This window comes from Falco cherrug, chromosome 1 (assembly GCF_023634085.1).
Source record: "Falco cherrug isolate bFalChe1 chromosome 1, bFalChe1.pri, whole genome shotgun sequence".
In the NCBI taxonomy this organism is placed as follows: Eukaryota; Metazoa; Chordata; class Aves; order Falconiformes; family Falconidae; genus Falco; species Falco cherrug.
Genome location: NC_073697.1, coordinates 60159340 through 60186294, shown reverse-complemented (window position 1 = coordinate 60186294; position 26955 = coordinate 60159340). Strand labels below are relative to the sequence as shown.

General features: G+C 41.7%; 1 protein-coding gene across 4 annotated transcripts in view; it reads left to right on the top strand.

The window, feature by feature from the left end:
• The window catches only part of DLC1 (DLC1 Rho GTPase activating protein), a 230751-nt gene extending 211402 nt beyond the window's left edge, over nt 1-19349 (top strand). For 3 of the 4 annotated variants that reach the window (XM_005433612.4, XM_014286966.3, XM_055702779.1), the window contains 11 exons: nt 3196-3259; nt 6124-7550; nt 8718-8894; nt 10816-10975; nt 11224-11422; nt 13766-13979; nt 14372-14486; nt 15388-15609; nt 16291-16508; nt 16685-16858; nt 17394-19349. In XM_005433612.4, the coding sequence (XP_005433669.1) occupies nt 3196-3259; nt 6124-7550; nt 8718-8894; nt 10816-10975; nt 11224-11422; nt 13766-13979; nt 14372-14486; nt 15388-15609; nt 16291-16508; nt 16685-16858; nt 17394-17514 (3091 nt within the window). In that variant the 3' untranslated portion in view covers nt 17515-19349. The remainder of the gene's footprint in view (nt 1-3195; nt 3260-6123; nt 7551-8717; nt 8895-10815; nt 10976-11223; nt 11423-13765; nt 13980-14371; nt 14487-15387; nt 15610-16290; nt 16509-16684; nt 16859-17393) is intronic. The other variant, XM_055702785.1, reaches the window with a different exon arrangement.
• Nucleotides 19350-26955: the final 7606 nt, after the last annotated feature.

Genomic DNA, 26955 nt, shown 5'->3' with positions numbered 1-26955 from the left:
TCTGGATGTGAAGATGCATAATGAGAGGGCTGACGCAAAGGCATTTATCGAAATGGTAACTGAGATAGGCAGACGGTGAAGGCATCTGTAACTGCTATCTGCAGCAATCCTGCCCTGTCCCTCCATCTCCCATCTTGTCCTCACGAAGGTGTCGCTGAGACAGGTTTGGGCAGAGTAAGATGGAGCTAAAGAATGAGGCAGACCTGCTGACTGCCAGTAGGGAAATGATGAATTGAATTTATAGCTGTGAATGAAACTACCAAAGGGGAAAGTCCAGAGCCAGAAGAGAAAATTGCGGTTCACGAACAAGCATATCGATTTGATGAGAAGATCTGTAGAAAATGAATGTGTACTTCTATGCTGATAAAGTATTGCAAAGCCTATGTGAAGATTAATGATAGTTGTATAGGTAACTCTCATCCTGGCAAAGCCTAAACTTTGTAAACTTAGCTTTTCAGTCTCAGTAATGGGTTTGGAAGGCAGTTTTGCATATTGTACTGTTTTCAGTGTCCTATAGCTCCAAGAACTGAGCACTGCTGAACTCGAGCAGAAGTTAAAGCAGGATGTGTGATGTATATAATGAAAGTTGCAGACCTGAGGCAATTACTGCAGAGCATTTAGGTTTTAAAAGGGAAACTGGTTTTGTGATGAAATCATGTCAAATGTGTAACAGAGCCTTTACTTGCCTCACTGCTATTGCATTTAACTTTGCTCATTGGGGGTTACCTTATCTTGCCTTCATACTCATTTTTGTGAGGTGTGTGGCAGGGGATTTTTTTTCTTCTTAAACACTCTGTGGAAACAGAGGTCTTTGCTCTACCCTTTTCCACCTATTTCAGGGTTTTAATTTGAGTAGGAGAAAAGTCTGGAGATGTAATCTTGGTGAAATCGGAGATCATCTTTATTAGTGGTCAGACAGGCTGGAGCTAGATAAAGTGTGATACAGGGATTTGGTGATAACTTCTCTCTGCCTAAGTCAAAGGTTGCAACACTGTGAAATTTGTAAATTATTACACAATATAGAACTGAAACCAGTTTCATATTCCGTGATCTTGAGGTCCAGGGGTTTGAGAGGAGAATGTTTTTATAGCAGAGAGAGGGAGGTGGCTTTCAGCTGCTGTGTGGCCTCTTAAAAACCAAAATACCAGTTTTGTTGTGTAGCGCTTAGATGGGACATCCAACCTTCACCCACACTGTAAATGCAGTTCCTCTGAACTTCACTGGACTTCTGCATGTACCCATCAGCTGCAGCCAGCAGAACTGTGACTTCTGCCTTTTAAAGTCAAGGCAAAAATGAAAATAAAGAGATCTGGATAACTTTCCTAACCTGCAACTGCCCTACTATTTGACCCATGGCAATTCTTCCTGTTTCTCTTCTTTTCTGCTGTGTTGTGGCTGGGTCTAATTATAGATCAAACTGCCTTTTTTTTTTTTTTTTTTTTTACTTTATGACTGCAGCAAAAGCACCAGTAGGAGCTTTTCGATTTTCTTTGATGGCCTCAGGTTCAAGCCCTGTGTAAATAGCATCTGCAACTAATCCTGTGCATAAAAGGCAAGGGGAAAGAGAAGAAACTAGTAATTCTTCCTGTGCACACATTTTCTAGATTCAAGTTACAAGTTTCATGAATCTGAAAAAACTCATCTGAAGAAACAGGACAAATCAGCTTTTTTTTTATTTTTTTAGGTTTTGGGGTGGTTTTTTTTTTACTTTTTTAGTTTTTCAGAGCTGCTGATACAGGCTCTACAGGCTCTTTACACTTTGCTCAGAAAAGTTATGTGACAATTATGCAACTTTCTTCAGAATCAATTAGGCTTTTTAAAGCTCAGTTCTGCTCCTGTGGAATCTGGGCTGCAGTCCGGCTGAAGGAAAGGGGCGGCTCGACTCCTCTGCCTGCCCCTTCACACACTACACTTCACGCAGCTCGGGGAACTGACCCGTGGTAAATTCAACCCAACAAAGTATTGAAAGTTTGGTTTTCAGCTTGGCTAGTCTCTTCATCCAGCCCATGGTACAGCCTTATGAGTGGAAGTATTAACACAAGGGACTAAATTGTCACTTCCATGAAGCTGCTGCTTCAGCTTTTCTGCCTTCTGTGTGGTGCTCAGCCTGTTCCTGCCCTTTGCCTTGCCGTAGCACCAGCATTTCTCTAACCATGCTTTACCATAGCTGAACCATGTCCCTGGAGCAGCTGCTGGGGAGGTGAGGGCTGGGAGAGGGGCAGGAGACCACAGAAGCCTGTACTTAGCTGTGCCTGAACTGCCGTGGAGCTGTGTGTTCAACAGTGCCAAGTCTTGCTCTGCTTTAAGCTGTTGTGCTCAGCCCTGCACACTGAGCTTCTAGGGGAGAGGGAAGGGAGATTTTATTGTTCAGGGATACCTACCAGATCATCAGGTCATCGGGGAATAGAGGGATGCTTGTATGCATTCATACTGTACTTCAAGGTATGCATCCAGACTGCTATCACATTTCATAAGGAGACTAGTTAGCTATTGTTGCTGCAGCAATTTTTTTTTAATTATCATTATTATTTTAGTCCTTCAAAACAGTATTTTTATGTATAAAAGAAATTTTCTTTAGGAAGGAGAAATCAGGTCTGTGTTTTGGTTTTTTGTGATTTGGTTTTGGTTTTTTTTTTTTAAACTGGTGATTTGTCTTGTCCCAGGACTGTATTGAAAATAATAATTGTTCACAAACAAAATAGACACTTAATAAGTGGAAAATAAGCTTTCCTCTTGGAGGTTTTAGCTTACAAAGTACAATTTTAAAGCAGCATGCTTTTTTCACACAGCATGTGTACGCAGGGACAAATAAGAAGCCTTTTCCGTTATTTTCAGTCTGTTGAGATCGAATGTTTCAGGGTTCAGATGCCTACTATTTAAAAAAATGTAATTATTACAATTCATTGAATATAATGCACTTCTCAACTTAGGCTAAGTTTCTGTTTACTTCTCTTTACTTTGATTCAGATAATTGTGACAAATAGTCATCCATCCCTCCCTTGGTCTGAAGTTAGAATACAGCCAAATGTAATGAGTTAATGGTTAAGTATAATTAGGGCTCTAATTGAAACTCTGCTTGTGGCTCTTTGTATGCAAAGCAGTTTGGAGACAGCCTTCACAAAAGCTTTTGAGCAGGAGTAGCCTGTGTCAAAACACTGGAGTGTTCTCTTAATATGGTTTCCTTTGCTTTTGCAGGCGCTTAAATAATTTAAACAAATGTGCAGTGATGAAGCTAGAAATTAGTCCCCACAGGAAAAGGGTAAGTTCCTTTAATACCTTCTGTTACAGCATTGTATATTAATAAAATTGGGAAAAAAACCCAACCATCTAGCAGATTGTTTAGCTGCAGTCTAGGATAACACCTGAGTAGAACCTGGCAAGGACACACAGTCAAAACTCTGCTTACATTTCATTTTGTGTTCTCACCGAGTGAAAACTGGGCATGGCTGTGTATAAAGGGTATTCGTCTAGCGAACTCTTCCCTGGGATGCTGCTCCCAGTCTAAAAGGAACTGAGCTTCTCTGCCTGCCAGCAAGGTTGTCAGTGTTATAGTGTATTTATTACCTGCACTCGGGCAGGAATGTAGAGTAGGCTTGATGGAGGAGATGCTGACCAGTCACCATGAACTGAATGTTAGAGCATCATCTTTGGCGTCATCTTCACAGTTTTGGTTCTTTGCCATCATGTTAGAATTGTATTATTTTATCATGATGTAGATAGGATCAGTTAGGCTGTACTTGGCCTGCAAAGAAACGAGCTAACCCTTTGTAGGATTGGGCACACTGTTTCTTTGGGTTTTAATTACATAACTCAAAATTAAAGCAATATATTTACAGAGTACATCAGCTGCCTCTTTAGAAAGTGTGCTTGTTTCCAGGGAGCTCAGCAGGGATTAGAAGTGTTTCCTGAATCTTCAGGATCCCTGTGGAGCATGGTGAGAAATGAGAGCACTTAGTGTAATTTCAGTAAGGTGGAAGAGACAGAAAGCTGAGTTGCTGGGGTTTGCTAGTAAAGTTCTGCTCAAAAGCTGTCTTAAAACTATGTGTGTGTCCTAGGAGGGATCAGTAGTTGATACTGTCCCCTGGGATATGACAACTGCAGATAAAGATGACTGAGCTAAGGCAATACAATGCTGCCCTACCCTTAACAAGAATGCATACAAATGCTCTGAGGTTGTTTACCAGGAATTAATCCCCTCTTTCCCTATCTGTTTGTGGTATGTTGGAAACAGCATCCAAGCTCCAGAAGATAACACTCTGAGGCAGCATATGTAGGAACTCATTAAAAGTAGGGGTAGACAGCTGGATTGCCATTTATGACCACCAGAAGATTTCTCCTCCTTGTTCCTGAACCTTGTTAACACTGGAATGATCAGTATTGCTGTTAGAGGTCAGACCAGACATGACTTCAGGTCCAAACCCCAGATCTCCAGAGTCTGGACGTTACCTTTTGTTTCAGTCCTTCCTGATTTTCATTCACCACCCATGTTCTGGCAGATGGGCTTGGATCCTGTTGACTCCATTAAAATCAATACTTAGCCTTTAAAGCTTTTTAACACTAGGGAAAAATTGTGCTGACAGAAACATATGTTTCCTTATGCTTGCATTGACCTCTTTGCAAATTAAGATCACTTTACTGCTACTTTTTTTCCAGTCAAACCACAGTCACCACTGAACCATCATTATTATCCATTGGCAGTTTCAGGTGACTCTCTTCCTCCTGAAAACTTTAAATAAGCAAGCCAGTCCTCTTAGGTTTTGTCTGAGTCATGGACAGAAGTAGTTTGTAGTAGCTGGAAAACAAAGAAAGTTATGCTTTCTCTGTGTCTTGTGTGTATTTTGTTATAAAAAACAAATATGGTGTTTCACTTATTTTTCTGATGAAATGTGCTATAAAAAACCAAAAACATAGCAACCTAGGAGAGGATGAGGAGCTAAAGTATGCATAAATAAAATACTTGAGATATAAATAATTTACTTATTTTTCAGAGAATGAATGTTTGTGTTGCCGGCACACAAATAGTTACAGTTTGGGGCATGCACATGTTTGTTTTTAAATTACAGCAATCTAAACAAATGAAGTGAAACTCAGGGAGCTGGGTGGCAATTAGTGTTTCCTACTCTGAACACCAAAGGTTATTTTGTGGTTTCATGGTGTCTTATTAAAATATCTTCATTGGTTTTATTCTTCCAACATGAAATTTTCCAGATATTTGGAAGACCAAGTATGTCAGTCCCCGGATCATTCCCTTTCAGTATTTAGATGAAAAGATAGTAGGCGTAAGTGATGTATGTGTAATTGTGCCCTCAGGCATTACTCATACAGCAAACATTAGTGGAGACGTTATTTACAATTTACAATTTACTTACGTGCTATACTGTCAGTGAGCTCTTGCTGCTCGCTATCTATGAGTGTTAAAGTTTGCCTGAAGCGAGACTGAAGTAGAAACTTCACAGGACATTCTTAAAATGTTAGCTGCTAGGCTGTGGGAGGAAGAGTGGACCAGGTAAAAGCCTCGAGGCATCACACTCTTGCAGTGCAAGAGCTTCTTTTGCTGTCTCATTAATCACAGTGAGGAGACCGTTTGGACTTCCCGAATGGGTAAGGAATTAAGCCACTACAATTCAGAACATATGAGAAACATCTTGTAATTGCAAAGAGGAGTATAAACACACAGCCACTATCAACAGAGTGTAACTTTGGAGAGAGTCCAGAGGACCCCAACCCCTGACTGACTCTAGTTTAAAATTTTATGCATGCCAGGAATTTCCATTGATCTGAGGGCTGTCCACTGTGACCAATTAATTAAAAGTCTATGGATACTAGAGTTTGTAGAAAACAACAACTTAAAGGAGATTGTATTGTTTGTTTCTTTTTACAAAGTGTGTATCTTTTGTATTTAAAAATTGTTAAAATATATTGCCTGTCCCATGTTATCTTTTACTGTGATTGGCTTTATGGCCTAATCTTCCTCTCCCTCAAGTAAAAGACTGTTTTCACTTTAAATTCAGTCAGAACAAGGTCATGCTTAAAGCAGTTTAGTGGGCATTGTATTTAAATGCAACTGCCTTTGCTGTTTGGGCAGTTTGCAAGCAGCTCTTTCAGGATTCTTCTTCTTTGCAGAGTGAAGATTCGGATGAAGATGAACCTTGTGCAATAAGTGGCAAATGGACTTTTCAGAGGGACAGCAAGAGGTGGTCAAGGCTCGAAGAGTTTGATGTGTTTCCTCCAAAACCGGACTTGAATACCCCCTCCCCAGAAGCTCCTCACCTTACCAATGCGGCAAGCCGTGAGAGTGTGCTAACAGATCTCAGTGAACGCCAGGAGGTGGCTTCTATTCTGAGCATCAGCAGCACCAGCAGCCACCAACCAACCCTGCAGAGTGAGGCATCTACCACCAGGACAAACTCGGTCGTGAGCGTTTGTTCGTCAAGCAATTTCGCAGCAAATGATGACTCGTTCAGCAGCCTGCCCTCGCCCAGGGAGCTGAGTAGCTTCAGCTTCAACACAAAAGCCAATGAGAAGAACGCCAAGTCCAAAACAAAGAGCCTGCTCAAGAGAATGGAGAGCCTGAAAATCAAGAGCTCTCACCATGGCAAGAGCAAAGCTCCTTCAAAGCTTGGCCTTATTATTAGTGGGCCCATCTTGCAGGAGGGCATGGATGAAGATAAACTGAAACAACTTAACTGCGTGGAGATTTCAGCCCTCAACGGCAATCACATCAGCCTCCCCATGGTACGAAAGAGGAGTGTCTCCAATTCCACCCAGACCAGCAGCAGCAGTAGTCAGTCTGAGACGAGCAGTGCCGTCAGCACACCCAGTCCCGTCACGCGAACACGCAGCCTCAGTGCGTACAACAAAAGGGTGGGCATGTACCTGGAAGGCTTCGACCCCTTCAACCAGTCAACTTTCAACGATGTGATGGAGCAGAACTTCAAGAACCGGGGAAGCTTTGCAGAAGACACTGTGTTTTTTATCCCTGAAGATCACAAGCCTGGCACTTTTCCCAAAGCACTCTCCAACGGCAACTTCTCCCCAACAGAAAGCAGCGCCTCTGTGAACTGGAGGACAGGGAGTTTCCATGGGCATGGCCATCTCACCCTCCGAAGGGAAAACAGCGGTGACAGCTCCAAAGAGCTGGGCATGGGGAAAAGGCGCAACTCCTCCAGCTCAGTGAGCAGCCGCCTGAGTATTTATGACAACGTGCCAGGCTCAATCCTGTATTCCAGTACGAGCGACCTCGCTGACCTTGAAAATGAAGACATATTCCCAGAACTAGACGATATCCTGTACCATGTCAAAGGGATGCAGAGAATAGTAAACCAGTGGTCAGAGAAGTTCTCGGACGAAGGGGACTCTGATTCAGCACTCGACTCCATCTCCCCCTGTCCTTCCTCTCCAAAGCAGATCCACCTTGATGTAGATAATGATCGAACGACACCAAGTGACCTTGACAGTACAGGGAATTCACTGAATGAAACAGAAGAGCCCACAGGGATGCAGGACAGGAGGGACTCTGGGGTGGGCGCATCACTGACACGGTCCAGCAGGTGAGATCATGAGTGCTGGGACTTGGGGTGGCCCTGGTGGGGTCCCCCTCCAGCCCAAGTGGCTTGACAGTAGCTGCACCACACTCGGTTAAGGTGCAGTAGAAGTTGTGGCCATTCAAGCACACACGTGCTGTTCCCATCACTTTCCAAAACAGTTCTAGGCAAGGGAAATATTTGTGCAAGACTTTTAGAGAAATGATTCCCACACTTCGTAGCTGCATGTTTGCATGCTCAGCCTGAGCTGTCGTTGAAAAGCAGTCCGCTCAGCAAGTCAGCGTTAGGAGCAATGTTAAGGCAATTTTGGGGGATGATAATTCTTCAAACTGAAATGGTATGGGGGAGGGAGAGCGGCATCAAGTAGGATTATTCACTTTTTAAGTTGGTGAGGAGAACCAGTGTAACTTATGGTCTGGTTTCTGTCAGTGGGTAGTAAAAGCCTTGACTTTTACACTGTTCCAAAAAATTGCACTTTTCGGTAGCAGGCTATTTCATAATGGCATGCTAGGGCATTAAATCTGCAGGGAAAATGAGGTTTGTTTACTTTCTCTTGATTGCTGTAGCACAGTGGGGGACGGAGGGAGTTCCAGTGTCCTCCCAGTGTCTGCTGGGAGTTTTACCATGGGATGGATGGCTGTATTTTGTATTGTGAGTAGAGCAAGAGGTTGAATTCTTTCTAGCTTTTGTTTCCAGTTTTCCTTTAAAACTGGAGCAGATCATTTAGGGCCTGGTTTCTGCTGTCACTTAGTCACCTACAGCTGCTTGTATAAACTTAATGGGACTTTTAGAAGCGCTTAGTTCCCATTTCCCATCTTAAGAGTTTGGGCTGTTTATCCTCAATAGAGTTTTTTGATTCCCACTGCCTTAGTATTGAAGGGGATTCTGGAAAAGGGTGTTGGAGCCCTCAGAGGATATCTGATAGGGCAAGACTGTGTAGTTAATGCTGAGCTGTGGGTCAGCTCAGTGTGCACTTCCCCATCTGAAGCACCCACATATGCTGCATTGTGCCAGGTGAGGCAGAGACAGTGCTGGGTGATGCCTGTGAAATCTCGGAAGACAGCAGCTGCCGAGAGCAGGGAGCTCAGCAGTACATTTGTGGTAACTCCTGCACGTGTCTTGCAGAGACATTTCAGTGACCAGTTCTTGCTCTGTCCCCCATCTTCTCTGCAGGCACAGGCTGAGGTGGCATAGCTTTCAGAGCTCCCACCGTCCCAGCCTCAGCTCAGCATCACTGCAGATCAACTGCCAGTCCGTGGCACAGATGAACCTGCTGCAGAAGTACTCTCTCCTGAAGCTGACGGCTCTCCTGGAGAAGTACACACCTTCCAACAAGCACGGTTTCAGCTGGTAAGGACACAGTGCCATGTGTAGACAGGCCAGCTGTACAAGCATGACAGTTGCGCTTGTCCTAAGCAACTTTTGGAAAGATGCAATGAATCAGTCCATCCCTCTTTTTCCATATTTGCACTTCTTCCTTCCTCTAGCCTGTGCTGACAGTGATTTGTGGTGTCCTAAGACAGCGCTAAAATCACTAACCCTTTACATAAGTGTAATCTTATTGGGCTTGATAAGTATGTTTACAGCGGGTATGTGAGGGAGAAAAGCAATGAAGTACAGGCCAGCTTTCTGAGCAGGAAAATGTCCACTATCCATTGCAAAAGGAGGACTAGTTGGTTATTGAGGCAGTTACTGAGAAGTGGCACAAACCTCAGTAGATCTTAACAGGCTTGCTTCTCTTCAGTTATTCTGGAGTATTGGCATATAGTTTCTCTATATAATTATGTACTTAAATAATGTAAATTTCCTTTAGTTCTGGTGTCTCTTTAGCCAAAATCTATCTCCCCTCTTTAATGCACTGTAAATCCAGTTAGCTTGCAAAAAGATGGAGGGCGGGGGAAGAAAGCTTGGGAGAGCCATGGAGTTTTATGTAGGCAGCAATTTCTGCTGTGGCCAGGTGTTTGTAATCCAATTGAATGCTTTTTGTCAGAAGAATGAAATAGAAAGCTCTTTTATTATTGTGTCTGCAGTGCAGCCCGTGTAACCTTCAGGATGCAAAAGACGCAGTAAAATTTTTCTTCTCCCTACCACAGGCCAGCCTCCTCCCTTCCCCAGGAGTCATAGAGAGTATTTAGCTTCAGCATCAAAGTACCTCCTGTTCAAAAGCTGTTATTATGTCAGCCTTTCTAAATACAGAAGTTGTTTGTTCTGAAAGACAGAAATAAGTATTGACCAGTTATCCCTGCATGCTTCAGATTCTCGGTGGAGATCGCAATGTGTTTTTTCACATTCCATTGGCATGTTTTCTGACAAAGCAAGTATTATTCATACATATATCAATAATGCACTAAACTATACAGCAATACAAATTGGTTCTGTTATACTATGTAACAGATTAGTCAGCTGTAAATTTAATGCACTGTTTGTATAGCTGTACTGTACATTAAAATATTAAATAGGTCTCCCTGTTTTCTAGTGCTACTGTGTCCTATTAGTGGTTGCAGTAGACATTAGCTTTTCTCCCTGTTTAGGAAAATGATCTCAATATTTTCACATTTTAATGGCTTCTTTTTTCCCTTTATGAAATCAATACTCTTGGGGACCTGGGGGTAAATCATTCTTTTGTATTTAGTAACTTTTCCCTCAGAGTCATAAGCAGATGGAAAGGCCTCTCATTGAAACTGGAGTGGGAGGTGGGGGTAACAACAGTCACTGGCTGACAAGGAGGGGGGTCCCTCAAAGGGGTTGTTTATAGAACTGAAGTTTTTAGCTGACAAACTCAAATGTATTACATCAGTTTCCTGCTGTTATGCACACTGGTGGGTGGTGGACCCAGTTTGAGGACTTTGCAGAACAAGTAGTAAACATACAAAAGCTCATTGTTCAAATGCCCATCTTTCCCGAAACCTAAAGAAGTAGTGCTATAAGGGGTCACTGACCGCAGGATTTATTTTGACTCTTTTGCAATTCAATCTGGCCCCTGCAGTTTTACCCTGTAGCTTTTGTCCTGCTAATATTGATGGAGTAGCACCACATTAATACTTACAGGCGGCATGCTGCCCCAAATGTCAAGCCTTTCTCTTACAGAAACTGTTTTCTGTCCTCTCCCCCTTCCCAGCCCTGAGTGGATTTGCTAATTTATACTGTCTCTACTTTTCATACTGCTGAAGTGCTTCACTTATTTTCACTGACTTTCTGAATTACTGAAAATACAGAGATAAATGGTCAGCAGAGGTTTAATTTAATTTTGTCATTCCCTTTGCTTAAATAGGGCAGTACCAAAATTTATGAAAAGGATAAAGGTGCCAGATTATAAAGACCGAAACGTATTTGGAGTACCGCTGCAAGTCAATGTCCAGCGCACAGGGCAGCCTCTTCCACAGAGCATTCAGCAAGCCATGCGATACCTCCGCAACCACTGCCTGGATCAGGTGTGTTTTGCTGTACGCTCATCCCATGTGCCGTACACTCATCCCACCCAAAGCCCAGCCTCCCATTAACTGTAATTGTTACTGTGTCAGACTGAAAAAAATGGACTCAAAACAGGACAAAATAGATAATTAATGCAGGGAAAGCTTTCCATGAAGTTAAACCCATACGTAAGAAGCTAAAGAGCATACTTACATTTCAGATTTGCTGGACTCACTGTAAATGTATTTGCCTTTCCATATATATTTAGGTTGGACTGTTTAGGAAATCTGGAGTCAAATCAAGAATTCAGGCTTTGCGTCAAATGAATGAGAATTCAACAGACAGTGTCAACTACGAAGGCCAGTCTGCCTATGATGTAGCAGACATGTTAAAGCAATTCTTCCGTGATCTCCCTGAGCCTCTCATGACCAACAAACTCTCTGAGACCTTCTTACAAATATACCAATGTAAGTAGTAAGATTTCTACAGCAGATGGCAAATGGTCATTTGTCTAGCAAGGGTGGAACTTTCTAATACTTCTCCTCTGGGCTCTACACATGTTGCATAAGTTGGTCTTTGCCTTTCTCCAGCACCCACTTTAGTTCAGGCTGCCTCATAAGGAATGGATTTTTTATGTTCTAGTTATATAGCAATTTATAGTACAAGTTCTTTTCATTTCACCTTTTTCTGTAGTTTGGGAGCAAATACAAATCCTCCATCTCTTGCTGTAAAGTTTCCTTTCTTCTTTGAGCATAGTTGGTATTACAGTGTGAAAATAAGCCACATGTAATGTGGCTAGGTAGAGGAGCTGTGCAAACACTACACAAACAGAGTTTGGGACTTTTGAGGGGATTGTCAAGGCTGCCAAAAAAAGTTTTATTTTCTTGTACATCATATTCTTCTATCCTTCACCACAACTTTTGAAAAAAACCTTTAAGTTGAAAGCTTTTCTGTCACTGACTTAGAGCTACTGTACTGATAGGTACCCTAAACAGTAAGTGCTTACAATAAGTCGCATCAATGCACATGAAGAGAAATAATTAATCCTTCTGAGATGGCAGATTCAATTCCAACAAGGGAGACATTCTCTTTTGTGAGCTAGATAAATTGAGTTCTGTATATATGGTAATTTTGTGCTGGATCTTTCCAAACAGCACATCTTTCAGAAGTTTTCTTCAACGTTGTTTCATTGAAAATGCTCTTACTTTATAAAATGGCCAAAGATGAATTAATGTTTGGTGACCAGAACTCCAATGCTTTTTGAAATATTCATGGGGGTCCAAACTGATTTATGTACTATCAGCACCTTACTGATCCTGTGGTTTCTCTCCTTAACACCACGCCAGCTCTCTCCCCACTTGTATTCTTCCCATGGTAGAACAGCTACAACAGTACTTACTGCAGAAATATGTTTTGAGTCTTTGCTGTATTTTGTGCCTTCCTTATGATGGTAGTTTCCAGAAAGGTTACAGGAACTTCCCTCAGAGCTCTGTAGGTGGAGGTGACAGTTTAAAATAAAAACATACATAATGTTATTTCAGTGCATGCATTTTTTTGTGTGTTTGGATTCCCGAGAAGGTTTATGGAGAAAATTATTCAGACTTTCCACTTCCGTGCATATTAAACAGCAACTCTTTGTGGGTTTAGTGCCGGAAAAAGTTTGACAGAGCATTGCAGAAGTATCTGTTCCTTTCCTTTCGCAGGCGGTAGGTCTGAGGAATCCCCAGAGGTGGTCGGGAAGTATTATCTCTGTGTAAAGCAAAGAGCCTTAAAGTAGCTGTAAATTTTGCTTCCCTGCAAAGGACAAAATTTCCCTTTGCTTTGGTGTTACGCACCAGGATGTGCACTGGAATTGTCCACCCATGGCTTAAGTGTGCTTTGAGCTGATTGAGGGAAGAGTGTGGAAAACAGTGGATTTTTGCTTAAAACTACTTTCTAGACTGGCCTGCTAGCCTTATGAAGTTGCTGAAGCCCGAAGCAAATACCAATTAAATATCTGGTTAGCACCACATGTGTTATGAGATGTCAGTGAGGGTGGTGTGGTGCTAATGACGATATAAATGCTCCAGGACTCAGACTCTGGTGTTGTCTTCAGAGATGGCTTATTGGAAATCCCTTTATAAGAAGCAGATCTGGTCTGGCTTATTTCATTTTTTGTTCCCTTCAAGTTTGGAGGAAAAGGCCTTATATAAAGACACACATCAAATTTTTTTAATGGCTGTTTGTTGTTAGTAACCAAGGAGCTGTTTAATGGTATGGGGCTTCACAGCGTTGACTTTCTTTTTCCACTGCATGACTTTGAATGATCTGCTCAATAAAGCAACCCTCTGTGTTTGGTAAAGCACTTTCTGGGTATTTTATGACATCATTGTTGAAAAGGTTTGCTAGCCAATTTATTTAATTAATTCACCTATTCTAAAATGCATTCGTGTTTTGAATTTCTTTGAAAGCCAAAGAATTTCTAAATTGGCTGGACTGTGTTTGCTTGTTCACTGCCTGACTCCAGGCTTCTGTCATTTTAGTGCATCTGCGGGAGCATGTAGCTGTTGAAATTAAATCTAAAATTAACTCTGGCCTAGGCGCAACTTCTTCTTGCTTGCATGTCTTGTGAGGCAGGAAATAGCTGAGGGTAGTTAAACTAGTGGGTTAAAAAAAAATCCCTTCATGTTTCCTATGAGTGGTATGCATCCTGAAGGAAATCACTTCAAACTCAAGTCAAATATTTGAAGCTGGAGTTTGCTTTGGGATGTATTCATGCTGTGTGTGTGGAAAATCAATGGGCTGATGAGAGAATTACTAATATTATGCAGATGTGCCGAAGGATCAGCGTCTCCAGGCTATCAAGGCTGCCATTATGCTTTTACCCGATGAGAACAGGGAGGTCCTCCAGATTCTTCTCTATTTCCTGAGTGATGTCACAGCTGCAGTGAAGGAAAACCAGATGACACCAACAAACCTGGCTGTCTGCTTAGCACCTTCCCTCTTCCACTTAAACACTCTCAAAAGAGAGAATTCTTCTCCAAGGTACGTCTCTGGGGAGCAGGGCTCGTTGCTGCTGGTCCTGAACCACAGCTATTGGCGATGTGCAACAGGCACGGTCTAGCATTGACCCTACCAACTGTGACACCTCAGAGGGCACAGGGTGTAGGACAGTTACGGGATCCTACCTTTTGTTAGAGATTTCTTAAAATATAAGCAAGTTCTTAAGAAGGGAAAAAAGGAGGAGGGATTCCAAAGAAAAAGTTTAGAGAAAGCAGTGAGAGAAGTTGGTAACACCATGCCAAGATTTGGTCCCAGGCAGCACTGCTGTAAATCACCAGCATATTTGGGAATCCTACTGTTTTCTTACCAGGCATCTCTCTTGCTCTGCGTTAAATAACTGGATGTGTGTGTGTGTGCTCTTTTCCCCTGTGAAGGGTGATGCAAAGAAAACCAAGCCTGGGAAAACCCGATCAGAAAGACCTAAATGAAAATCTGGCTGCAACCCAAGGGCTAGCTCATATGATCGCTGAATGCAAGAAGCTTTTTCAGGTAAAACACCTGTTTGCAAAACTGAGTGGATTATTGGCTGATGTGGCTTAGATCTGCTGTATAATGGAAAGCTAGGAATGTCTCTTTATTTTAATAAAGTTTAATACATGATAAGTAGCTTTTTAAAAAACTTTGCATCGCGATCTGGGTGCGTACCTGAATTAGAATTGGTGCCAGAAGAAAAGGGAGATGTTTTGTTAGCACTGGTGCTCAAAAGCCATGAGGCAATTGTGGGGTTTGGGACATTTTTGTTATATCCAAGCTGCATTTGAAATGTTTTCAAGCTTTTATGGTGCGGCCATGAGGGTCTGTGAACTTCAGGTCTAATTGCAAAGCAAAAAGCTATTTCTAGGAATTTCAGAGATTGTTTTATACTTAAATTCCCAAGAGTTAGCAAGACTAGGCCACAGAAGTGTCCTGGAACGTGACACTGTCAAACCATAGGTTGAAGGATCTGTAGGAAGTATGCTTCCTCTAGGGCCTGGGATAGAGGAACAGACAATTCTTGAGTCCTGGTTTTCCTCACTGTCATCAAATCTTTTCAGAACCCTCAACTGAAGACATGCCTGTCTCTTTTCTTGCGGCTGACAACTGATCCCTCCTTCCTTTAGTCTGCAGGATAAACTGTGCTGTGGGAATGGATCTGAGTTGTGTAGCAAAGAGGAATACTCCACAGAAAAAAATAAGATACCCCCTAAATGAGAGACTAATCTGAGTGAAATGAAAGTCACAAACTTAATTTTGGCATTTCTTCATATTATGTGCTTGACCTGACATATACGCATCCCATCACTTACAAAACTAGTGTACCCATCTTTCTGTGGTTATCAAGCTGCTAGACTAACTCTGTGATGTGGGGAGAGAGCTGTAAGAGGATGATTTCACCCTTGTTACCCCTCAGATACCCGAAGAAATGAGCAGGGGCCGGAACTCATACACGGAGCAGGACCTGCGTCCCCTCAGCCTGGAGGAGCTCCGGGGCGGCAGCAGCACCACCGAGCCCTCTGACTACCACTGCTACCTCCAGGACTGCGTGGACGACTTGCTCAAAGAAATGAAGGAGAAGTTTAAAGGCTGGGTCAGCTGCTCCACCTCAGAGCAAGCAGAGCTGGCGTACAAGAAGGTATGCACCCTGTCACTCATGCCGCAGCTCTGGGGTTTAGCTCATCTTCTCTAATATAAGCAGGCTTTTGACATATGGTATTACAGAAGGTTCAATGCACCCCTTTATTTTGCAGATACATTTAAGAAAAAAAAAACCTTAATCTTTTGATGTAGGTTCACACTGTCTAAAAACAACATATCTTTCAGCAGTACTCGGCTAACGTGCACTGATTTGTGTTCTGTTTATCCAACCCAGGAATGTTCGCTGTATTGTGTTTACATGTTTTCTCTTACATGTGCAAAGTCTTGACAGGCTGAGCAAAGCCTCCAAGCCCTGTCACTCTGCAGGCAGTTGGAAAGACATTTCTCCGCTCTCTAAGTTCCACAGCTCAGAGCTAGCACAGGGAGAAGTGTTTGGTTTTTTAAAATAAACTTGGAAAATTAGGATATTTTTCTGTAGCATCATGATTTAATAGTGTCCCATCTGGAGAAGGTAAGTGTAACTGAAAAATAATTTGGAAGTCAGCATGCAGATGCCTTTGGCTGTTAGGAAAACAAACCTAGCTTACAACAAGCTTAGTACAGTATATACATATATGTGTGTGTATTTAATTTGCTGTATTTCGCCAACACTAAAACAGAAAGGAAAAGAAAGTGTAAGGAAAAGTATAACTGAGGACTCTGTCCTGATTTTCCCCAGGTATGTGAAGGTCCCCCTCTCCGGTTATGGAAAACTACCATTGAAATCCCAGCTACGCCAGAGGATGTTTTGAATCGTTTACTTAAAGAGCAGCATCTCTGGGATGAAGATCTTATAGATTCAAAAGTAATCGAACCTTTGGATAGCCAGACAGATATATACCAGTATGTCCAGAACAGCATGGCACCTCACCCAGCCAGGGACTTCGTAGTCTTAAGGTAAGACTTTTATATGCAGTAATGTTTATATCCCACACATATAGCAACTTGCCTACAATTTCTGTGTAATATAAGTTGTGTAGGTAGATATCTATCTGTGCGTAATTTGAAGTCTTGTTAAATGTTTGAATTACCGTTTGTCAAAGATAAGACTTTTTTTTCTTCTTTTTTCGTAGAACATGGAGGACAAACTTCCCCAAAGGAGCTTGTGTGCTTCTAGCAACCTCAGTGGACCATGACCGTGCTCCAGTGGCAGGTGTCAGGGTCAATGTGCTTCTGTCTAGGTATCTGATTGAGCCCTGCGGGTCAGGAAAATCTAAACTTACCTACATGTGCAGAATTGATTTAAGGTATGAATTTCCACTTTGTCCTTTTGCAGTGGTAACTGTTCTTGTATAGTTTCTGTGTAGTCAGCGCAAAATTTAGATGGTTCAACAGGCTTTATCTTGGCCAGTAGTACATACTTCTCAAAGGCTTGCAGGCAGGCCCTGAGATGTCACAGAAAATTGGCTTCAGTGCATAGCTAACAGTAGGTGTGGTTTGTTGCACTAGAAGCCTCCAGTATGGGCTCCACCATACCTATTGGTATATAATCCCGCCTTTTCCTCTGACAGATGTATTTGGATGCAAGAACATGTTATTTATTATAAATGTAGTGAAGAGGGCCAAATTCTCACAAAACTTGTCTTAACTTCCTCACTGCCACAAACTTGGGTTTTGAGCAAGTCTATGTATTATATTAGTAAGGCTGAGCTGAGCAATAAGCAGTAATAAGATTTCCTAGTCAGGCATTTAACCAGCTAGATAGGTATTTGATTATGACTAAGAAAATGCATGCAAAGTTACTGGTACCTACTTCATGATTACTTTTTCTCCATGCATCAGGGGTCACATGCCAGAATGGTACACCAAGTCTTTTGGACACTTGTGTGCATCTGAAGTTGTTAAGATACGAGACTCTTTCAGTCATCAGAGTCTCGAGAGCAAGGAAGTAAAATCCAGGTGACTACTGAAGAGGAACAGCCGTGTGCTCCACACTTCAGCAACGTAGACTTACCCAAAACAGAGGCTTGTCCGATGCAGACCAGACTAGTGTACCATCTGCAAGTCACGTCATGAAGGGATGACAGCATAAGGACTTGATATTGAGCATTACTATAGGACTGTGGCCATAACATACACTTTAAAGCTGCTTCCTGTCTGTGTAAGGTCTATAGTGTAGGCCTCGACTGGAATACATAGGAGGACTGTGCAAAAAAAAAAAAAAAAAAAAAAAGGAAGAAAAAGAGAAAAGTACTATTAGATGGTTTGAATTGCTTCTGAGAAGCAAAATTCTTTAAATGCAAAATATATTATGAAATATGGTGAAAGCTCATCATTCCCATGTGAAATACTTAGCTTTATGTACATACTCATTTTATTTGTTAGTGTGTTGAGGGACTGGTGTATCCACTGGAATAGTTGGTACTCTTCAATGTGTTCTCACTGAGATAAGCAGAGAAAGGTTTGCACAGAGATTAAAGTGTGAATGTGTGTTAATGGTTGAAAGGATAGCAGAAGTCGAACTTGAAATGTGTCTGGTACACTGATAGGCAACCAGAATGGATTTTAGTATGCTAGATACAGTTCAACCTAGAATGGGACTCCCCTGTGGACCAGGAGTAGCCATCCTTCCCATGTGCCATTTCTGCATCTTCTCAGCTCTAACCTTGTTAAAAACTCCAAGCAGATGTTACAAGAGGCTTGCTCCGATTACTGTCCACTCCTTATCCAGATGATCTTTCAGGAGTGATTAGCAATTCTATAGCAATCTTAAGTAAATATACTTTTGAGCAGCATAGCAGCTTAGAAATAAAACGTCTATGCAATAGCAAAGAGAGCCAGTAACGTCAATTGTTAATTTGCCAAAAAAAATCTGTTGCTTTTACTCCTACCTGCATTAACTGTAAGTGTTTTAATGAACTTTTATATATTTTACTGTATTCTAACCATTCAAGAAGAAAAAGTCAACACTGGAGTTGCAGTGCTGGGAGGTGGCAGGACTCCTGCAGCAGCAGGTGGGGTGAGGCAGCTAGGAAGAGCTGCACAAGCTCTCTCCCTTTCTCTCTCTCCTTTTCCCGTTTCCCTAAAAGCTGCACGTTAACACGAACAGAACCTGGATGTGAGCAATTTGGAGAGTTGTATTTGGGGGCAGAGAGAAGGGTGGGGTTTTGTCGGGTTTAAACCCTTTGGGGTATTCCCCCCTCCTTGAGAATCAATGTGTATGAACTGTAGGAGGTCTTGAGGTCCTCTGGAAAGGTCTTTCTGTAGGTTTTACTGTAAAGGTAAAGATTGCTTTCGAGGTGCAGTATTAAGTGATAAATGTATTTTGTGGCTAGGGTATGAATGAGTTGCAAGATGGAATTTTGACTGAGACTTTGTTACCATTGTCAGTATTATTTTAAGCTTTTTGATGAAGATTTTTTTATTACGGCAAATAATGTAGTAGTACTTCCAGTAACAGTGTTCCTCATGTGTAGGAAAACCTTGTATATTCTTCTACATCAAACACTTTTGAATTTGTAAAATTGTATGTTGTACATACCATTCTATTGTAAACATGTATACTTGCCCACAGTGTACTGTCAAACATAGATAAAGCATGATAAAGATTATTTAAAATATACCTGTATTTATACCTCAGATATTCTTTTTGGGTTTTTGTACCTCAAGTATTTTTTCTATTGTAAATGTGCTTTACATGACTACGATCTACATGAGAGAAAGGAAAGTGTTTAACTTGCTATAGATGTCTGTACAGAATATACTCAATAAGTGCACTATTAAATGTTTAAAATTGGAGCAGCATAATGGTTTTTGTTTTGTTCTGTATTCTTCCTTCTGCTCTTGTGCCCAGAGGAGGAGGCATGTTTCTTACATACTGCTACCAACTGGATAGCCATCCCTGCCCTCTCCCAGGCTATTTTTAGCATTAAGACAGGTACCAAAGCAATTTCAAAATTTTTGGAAGACAAGCCTTCATGGTGGCAGACAGCTGGACAGAAATACTCTCAGACAACAGCTTTATACATTTAAAACTAAGAAGAAACCTCTCTTTTGATGCTGTCTTGCAGAACAGTACTCTTGAATTTAACAGGGAGCCAAACAAATTCCTACTTGATAGGCAGCTGTATGCAATGCTGAAAAATAAGTCACCATTTTGCTATTTTCTACAGAGAAAACGAGGGCATGATGGGCTGTGGAGTCATAGGTTTGCTGTAAAAAATGCAAGTGTGAAAGTAATTGGAGAAAGTTAAAGCACACACAGCAGCGAAACGAAGCCAAAGAGAAGGCCAGGAGGATATACAAACAACTGACTAAGGTGAAAAATGAAGCCAAAGACAGCTGTTAATTCAAGCAACTTTTAAAAGTTTTTAAAGTCTAGCCAACAGAAATATAATTTAGGCATCTGGAAAAGGATTTTGATTTGCGAGTCTTGTCCGAGAGAGTAGCTGGAGGGAGGCCTGCTGCCTTTCAGTTACCAACATCATCGTACTCTTTCTCTGCCTGAGCATCTCAAGGTCCTGATCACTATTGCTTCCCACTATGTTCCCCAGGGAGCAGCGAGGGATACTGCTTCACAGTCTGGCAAAAGCAAACCTCGTGCTGTCGTGGTACTAGTTCTTGCACACCAAAGGGTCTTGTAAGAAAACCTTTCTACTAAAACTCATGGTTTACTGTCATTCCTCAAGTAATGCACTCCACAATCAGATATTTATGAAGCTGTAAATAATCAATGGCCTTCATCTTAAAGGCCAGAAGGCAATGTCACTAACACACAGAGTCTGGGAAAGTGAGACTGCAACGATGCAAAAAGGTACCTCTGCAGTCTGGTACAAGACCTTGAAAAGAGCAGGACCTAGTATATATCCACAGTAGCCTGTACCAGGAGAAATTTGGTATGAAAACAGTATCCATGAGTTGAACTACATAATAAAATGTAGATATTTCCATTTAAGACATGAAAATTAAATGTTATACACAGATCTTCTGCTAAGTGCTGGAAGCAGTGTCCTACAGTCATAAGAAATGAAATCAAGATACTGTTTTAGTAGAGCAATGCATTAAATTTACAAAGACAAAATGCCAGTTCCTTTGCCTATGTTATACCATAAGTTTTCAATACAGCCATTGCCTGCATCCATTTTACAAGGAAATACTAAACATTTCTGAAAAATTACTTTCAGCTATTTCTCATCTGAACCTGGAGCTATTTCATTTCTTTAGGAAGGAAAGGTATCAATGTCTAAAATGATGACTAGCATAGCACTATAGGTGAAGGTGAAGTACTGTCCGTATTACAGATGCTAATACGCAAGGTTTGCATCCATGCTTCTTTTGCATTGAGCGCTATCCCAGACACTTGAGGTTTGCTCACTTTCCCCTCCCCTCTGCACCATCCTACTGTATTTTCCTGTATTGCCCGAGATGCCCAGAATGCTAGCAAGAAGTGAACTTCCAAGCTGAGACCAGGGACAGTAAAGAGAGCAGTGAAGGATGGGAAAGAATTCAAAGAAGAAAAAATTCCATCAAAAGAGATTAAGGGTCTGAAGGGGTACATTTATACAGAAAGATTCAATACACATAATCTGACCACTAGACAAGAGGGATGTAATAAATGTCTAACTAGTACTGGAAGGTCATAAAACCACTGAAGAGTTCAAACTAGCTGACTGGGTGTACAGGTTGTGATAAAAAAATCATTAATGGAAAATCTGAGGCAGAAGGAAAGGAAAAGGCATTTTCCACACAGCAAGAGATTTTGAGGCTCTGGGCTGATGGCTCCCTGAGAAGCAGCAAGAGCATAAGTCATTTAACACTGCACAGCCTCAAAGCCTGGAATCACTTCTGCACTAGCTTCCATAAAGCACCATGAAGACCTAAAAAAGGTTCTCTCTTCATTATTTGACACGATTACAGGACTTACAGGCCACCAGTTTTCACCTGTATCAGGTAGCGTTGCCTTGCTGAGTAAGAAACAATATGGTGTCAAAAATAGTTACAATTAAGTCACTCAGATTATTTTGGAAGTTGCTAATGAGCAAGTCTTACTCTAGGAATTACATTGGAGGTTGTGGGGTGCAGTCTGCTTATATTTTATAGAAATGGATATTCTTCTAAATGAGAAGATGCAGTGCCTCCCCACTATGGGCCAAGAGCAGGGGGAGGTTACCATACAACTGGGAGAGTCTTTTGCTTTTCCAACATCTATTAAAACCCAGAAAGATCTATAACTGATAAGCATGATTTCCCTATCATAGTGGGAATCAGGTTCATCATTCCATAGGCTCAATTTTTTTTGTTACTAGGAGAGGAAAAAGCCCTACAGTGTGCTGTCTATGCTTCTCCAGGTACCAGTCTTCTGCTAGTCACTTCATTAGCTCAGGTAATAAAAGGGTGACGTGGTGGGTCTGAACATCACAGTTGCTCCTGACTCACACAGACATTTCTTAAAGCTTTATAACATTAAAAATAGAAAAATCCCTTAGGAACAGCATTCTCAGTGAATGAAAGGGTATTACTATTCCAAAAATCAAATATTAAAAAGGTGGAGTGTTAAAAGTGTCAGTGCAGTTATGTATGTATTCCAGGGAGTGAAATTTTCCATGATATGATGAGATAAACTTGTTATAAGCATAAAGACAGGATGGTATAGCTGAGTGGCTCTGATTTGAGGGTGCTTGTGCCTCATTTATTAAAGTTGGGAGACTTTTAGCAAATGAAATGGGAATTTCGAGAGAGGGTGGCCTCAATTAAATCACTTGAGTGTCACTTTAGAGAACTGTCATTTTTTAAAATAAGCCAGCTAGTAGCAAAAATAGATCATGTTCCTAACACAGCCCAGACTGCAAAGTGTGGGTAACAGAGGAAGGGTTCTTCTGAAAGGAAGAAGAGGACCCAGCTGGCCAAACACTTCTGACATGTTTAGTGACATAACGGCCTGAAATACCAGTTCAAAACAAACAAGTCATCTGGTAAGAATTCTCCTTTGTTTCAAAAACAGTTAAAAGAAAATGAATTTCAGTCAAGGCATTGTTGTGAGCTAGTTAAACGTGTAATCTTCAGCTAGGCTATAATTCAAGTTTACAGGAACACTGGTGGTATGGTTAGCAAAGTTCCCATAGGCCACTTTTACCCCTGCTTCTGGGGAAAATTGCACAATAGAGGGTATTTTTAATAATCCATTTAAACATTTGAAAAGGAACGCAAAAATACCAAAATATTTGTTTTAACTCAGCCATTTAGTCTCCAACAATCTGTAATCTTAATTTCTCTAAACACCTGCCAGCACCACAGCAGCACAACAGAACATCTGAAGAGCACACATTGGGTTTTGCACTGACCTACAGGAATGCATTTTTTTGTTGTTGTTGTTGATACATAAAAAGGGTTTAGGGAATTTTGCAGTCTTTGCCCTTAACATTTCTACACTGTACAGTCCTTTACTACCACTGCCCACAGGATAAAAATTCTTATTTAAGCCTTTTGTCACCTAGATCATTTATCAATTAGGGCTTCTAAGACTTACAACAAGTAATAAAGCATTCAGTAACAGTAATACCAGTAATAATCCAAATTGATTTTGAATAGCCCACCTCAGGGACATGCCTACAAAGGTAGAACTGTATTAAAATCAGTACTCTCATAAAAGGAAGAAGATGGTAAAACTTGGCTACCCATGAACAATTTCATTCACCAGCAGATCACAACGAAAGTTGCACTGGGATGCACAGAAAAGCACCTCTGAAAGCCTTGCTAGACTTTCTTAAAAAGAAAGGGAGGTCTGTTGCAGTAATGTATTTGGAAAACAGCATCTGCCCTCCCTCTACATAGACCCTATTATCTGAGACTGGGAGAAGCACGTATAGAATACTGAAACTGCAAAATTCTGGTGCTGCCTCCTGTAAACCCTCAGCAAAGGTGAGGTGTCCACCTCCCAGTGAGGGGAAAAGCAGCCAAAATCAGAGGATGCTCAGTCTTACATGGTGACAACTAACAGTGATTCTCTTCCCCCAGGGGCATCCTGTCTCTATGCCAAGCTCCTCATTAAATAAATGGTACGTGCAGCATAGAAACACATAGTCCTAATAACACAGGGCAAGTACTCAACTGAAGTGGGAACAGACCACATTTAGAAAGGGTCATAACCACCTGTGAATTCCAGGACTGTAACAGTGCACTGAGCAGCGCTAACACCACACAGCACTTGGTCTGCAAGCTCCCTGACTTGACTTTGGAGGTCGCCAAAAACACATTAAATTGTGTTTGGAGGTCTTTTAAGAATGACCTTGAACAAGTAGAAAAGTAGAAATTTCCTAGCTGACACCTGAACCATAGTCTAAAAAAAAAACACTACCACCATTCACATTTGCTTTCTTCCCCTTTCCAGTCTACAAGAAGAATAAATGCTGGTGTATAAAAATAGCATATAACCTCCTAGGAAAAGCACTCGCTTTGTGGCATAAGTTGCAAACAAGGTCAGGCAGAATAGTTATCGAACTAGGTTCAATTCATCAGCCTTGCTGGACTGAGGAAGGAGGAAAGGCTACGCCCCAAGCATCCTACCGGATAAGGCAAGATCAACGAGGGAATGAATGACCCATCAAGAGCAGTGATGGAGTTCAGAGGCCCCACCGCTGAGGAGCAGAGGCTTTAGCAAGCCAGTCATGGCTAACAGACTGTTAGGCATGTATCTGATAAAAACCTGAGCAACTGGCAGACCTTGGAGAGTTTTAAGTGTCTCAAGTTTTAAGCTTGGATAGAACCACATCCCCAGCTTACTGCTAGAAACAGCCCAGAAGCACCAAATCAAAATGGCACCAAGTTTTCTGAGGAAAGAAGAAGAGGGAAAAAGAAAAAATTAAAAAAAAAAAAAAGAAGCTGATTTCTGGCACCTTCAGCTCTGTTACAGAAGTAATTGTTTTCAGTATATCATCAACATTTGGAATTCACTACAAGTCTTCAGAGGTGGGGGGTTTGTGCAGAGCTTGGAGACAAATATATTTACAGAAGTTCCTGTTATTTTTCTCATGCTTCAGTTTCTGCACTAACTACTTGGGCTTATATCTGTATATATTTTTCTGAAGAGTCTGCAGGAAGTTTCTTGTGCCGTTTTCTGAACAATCTTGCAATAGTCACTGTCAGAGAGCGCACTCATTTAAACTGATCAGCAGCACAGTCTGGGACACAGCATGATACTGTGCTCCTGTTTATAATGCACCGTGCAGAAGGGCAAGCCCAACATGCTCATCATTTTTAATTCCTTGAAAACTGCTACACATTTTTTATTGTTCAAACACTCTATCTTACTGATTTAGAGACTTTCTATGAGGATTTATAGAACTTTAAAAAAAAAAAAAAAAAAAAAAAAAAAGCTTCTTTCCTGTGCTGCCTCTTCCTCTCTTGTTAAATGGCTAAAACAGTTTCCAGGGCCAGCTGCTCTGTGCAGTGGTTTGCTGGTTCCTGATGAAAAAGCTGCTGCCAAATTTTATAAAGAATGTTCGCTGGGGCACAGAGGGGAGGGAAGTATTCTTCATGGCCTCTGTTTTCTTCCCATATTGTTTAACAAACAAGCAAACTGCCCTGCAGTCGCTCTGTCGCTCTGACCCCTGTTTAGGCATATCCCTTTCAGGCAGCCACACAAATGAACTAGGAAGGAAGTGCTGTCACGGCCCTTAGAAAAGATAGAGGGAAATAAAGGCAAACATTGTGTGTCTAAACAAACAAGCTCTGCCCTTGTCCTCTGCCTAATTCTTACAGGAACCAGCCCCAGAAGTAGCAGTTGGGCCAAGAGTATTTCCCAGGCTGTGCGGGACTCAGTTGCCACCCGCTCCACTCCCACCGCCCCTCCAGGTTTCTCACCAGCCTCGGAGATGAATGAATGATCCAAAAACCTTTGGCATAAATGGGAACCCAGCCCAGGGTCTTTGAATGGCTTAAGCCTGTCCCTTAGACTGGTTTCCCATGTTGACCTCATGCCCTCTGTACCTTGGTTTCCCTCTTTAGACTTCCCCAGAACTTCGAGGGGAAAAAGATATGGGTTTTGTGCTTCAGTAATCATAAATTGAAAGTGCAAGTTTTGCAGGAAACTGAGACAAAAATACCTAGAGGCCAAGCTGAGAACAAGTTTTCCTGTGAGCTGCTTCTTGCCTATACACAACTCCAAAGGATTTCTAAATCAAATTACTTTTGCTAGAGAAGAGATGAAACAGATGTGCTATTAACTCCATTTTGTGATTGGGGAGCTAGAGCATAAAGGATTTTGGAACTAGAGATGCAACTGGTCTATTTGAAAAGCAACCTCAATGTTGCATGCTAATCACAGGAACAAGTTTTGACATATCACAGCTGATAAACCTCATTTAAAGGATGCTTAGGTAAACTGGGGGAAAAAAAGAAGATACAGTAATTTAAAAGATTATCGGGATGATTTTTAATGTATTTCCACATTTCTCTGGTAATGTCCATTCATGGTAGTCCTGGCTTGCTGAAACCACAGATGGATATTTACCTTAAGGCAGTTATTGAATCTGAAGTCAGCCCTGGCTGAGGCACAGCATTGCCAGAGGACCGTGACCCAGCACAAGCACCGCATCACCCACATGCCCCTTGGGCTGCTGCAGGTGCCCTCTGCTCTCCAGGGCTCTGCTCAGCACAGCAAACCCTGGGGTCGCTTCTGCCCAGCCATCAGCTGTAGCCTGACCTAAAGACAAGAAATCCAATTCCAAACAAGATGCTGGGCTGATTGTAAGAGCAGTCTACACTCATCCTCTGTGGCTAGCGCAGATTGCTAGACTTTGTTTAAAATTTACCAGAGGAGCGCACAGGAGAGCAACCCAAACATTTGTGAAGGATATGTCAAGAGCGTTGCTTTGCCCTTGCTCATAGCTCTTTGTCAATAGCGCCGCACAAAGCAGACAGAAAACAGAGCTGGATCTGGTCGTCATCATGCACGGACTGTGATATGGGTGTATTTGTGCCTGAGGAACTACCTATCACTGTGATGAATGGCATTGCATTTAGCTATCTCCTTAAAGAGATAAGATGCTGTAAGTTTTTGTTATGGGTTGTGCCCAGATTTGCACCATTAAACAAAAAATTGGATTAATATTCTTAAACAAATCAGATTTGTGTTTTATACCCATTATCATGCATGCTCCAGGGTGTCATAAACTGGGATAAAAAATATACACATAGTCTGCATTTGTTTCAAGCCATGAGACAGAGAATAGCCCACAAGACACCCTTTGTAAGGAAACGTTTCCTAGGGCGCTGCTCCCTAGATCTCAGCACTCTGAAAATACTGTTTTCTTTCTTTACCTTGATTATTAATCAAGCGTACTGTGTGTGATTTAAAGATGCATGCTTCTTTCCACAAAAGCACAAACAATCCCCAAAATGCTTCCCA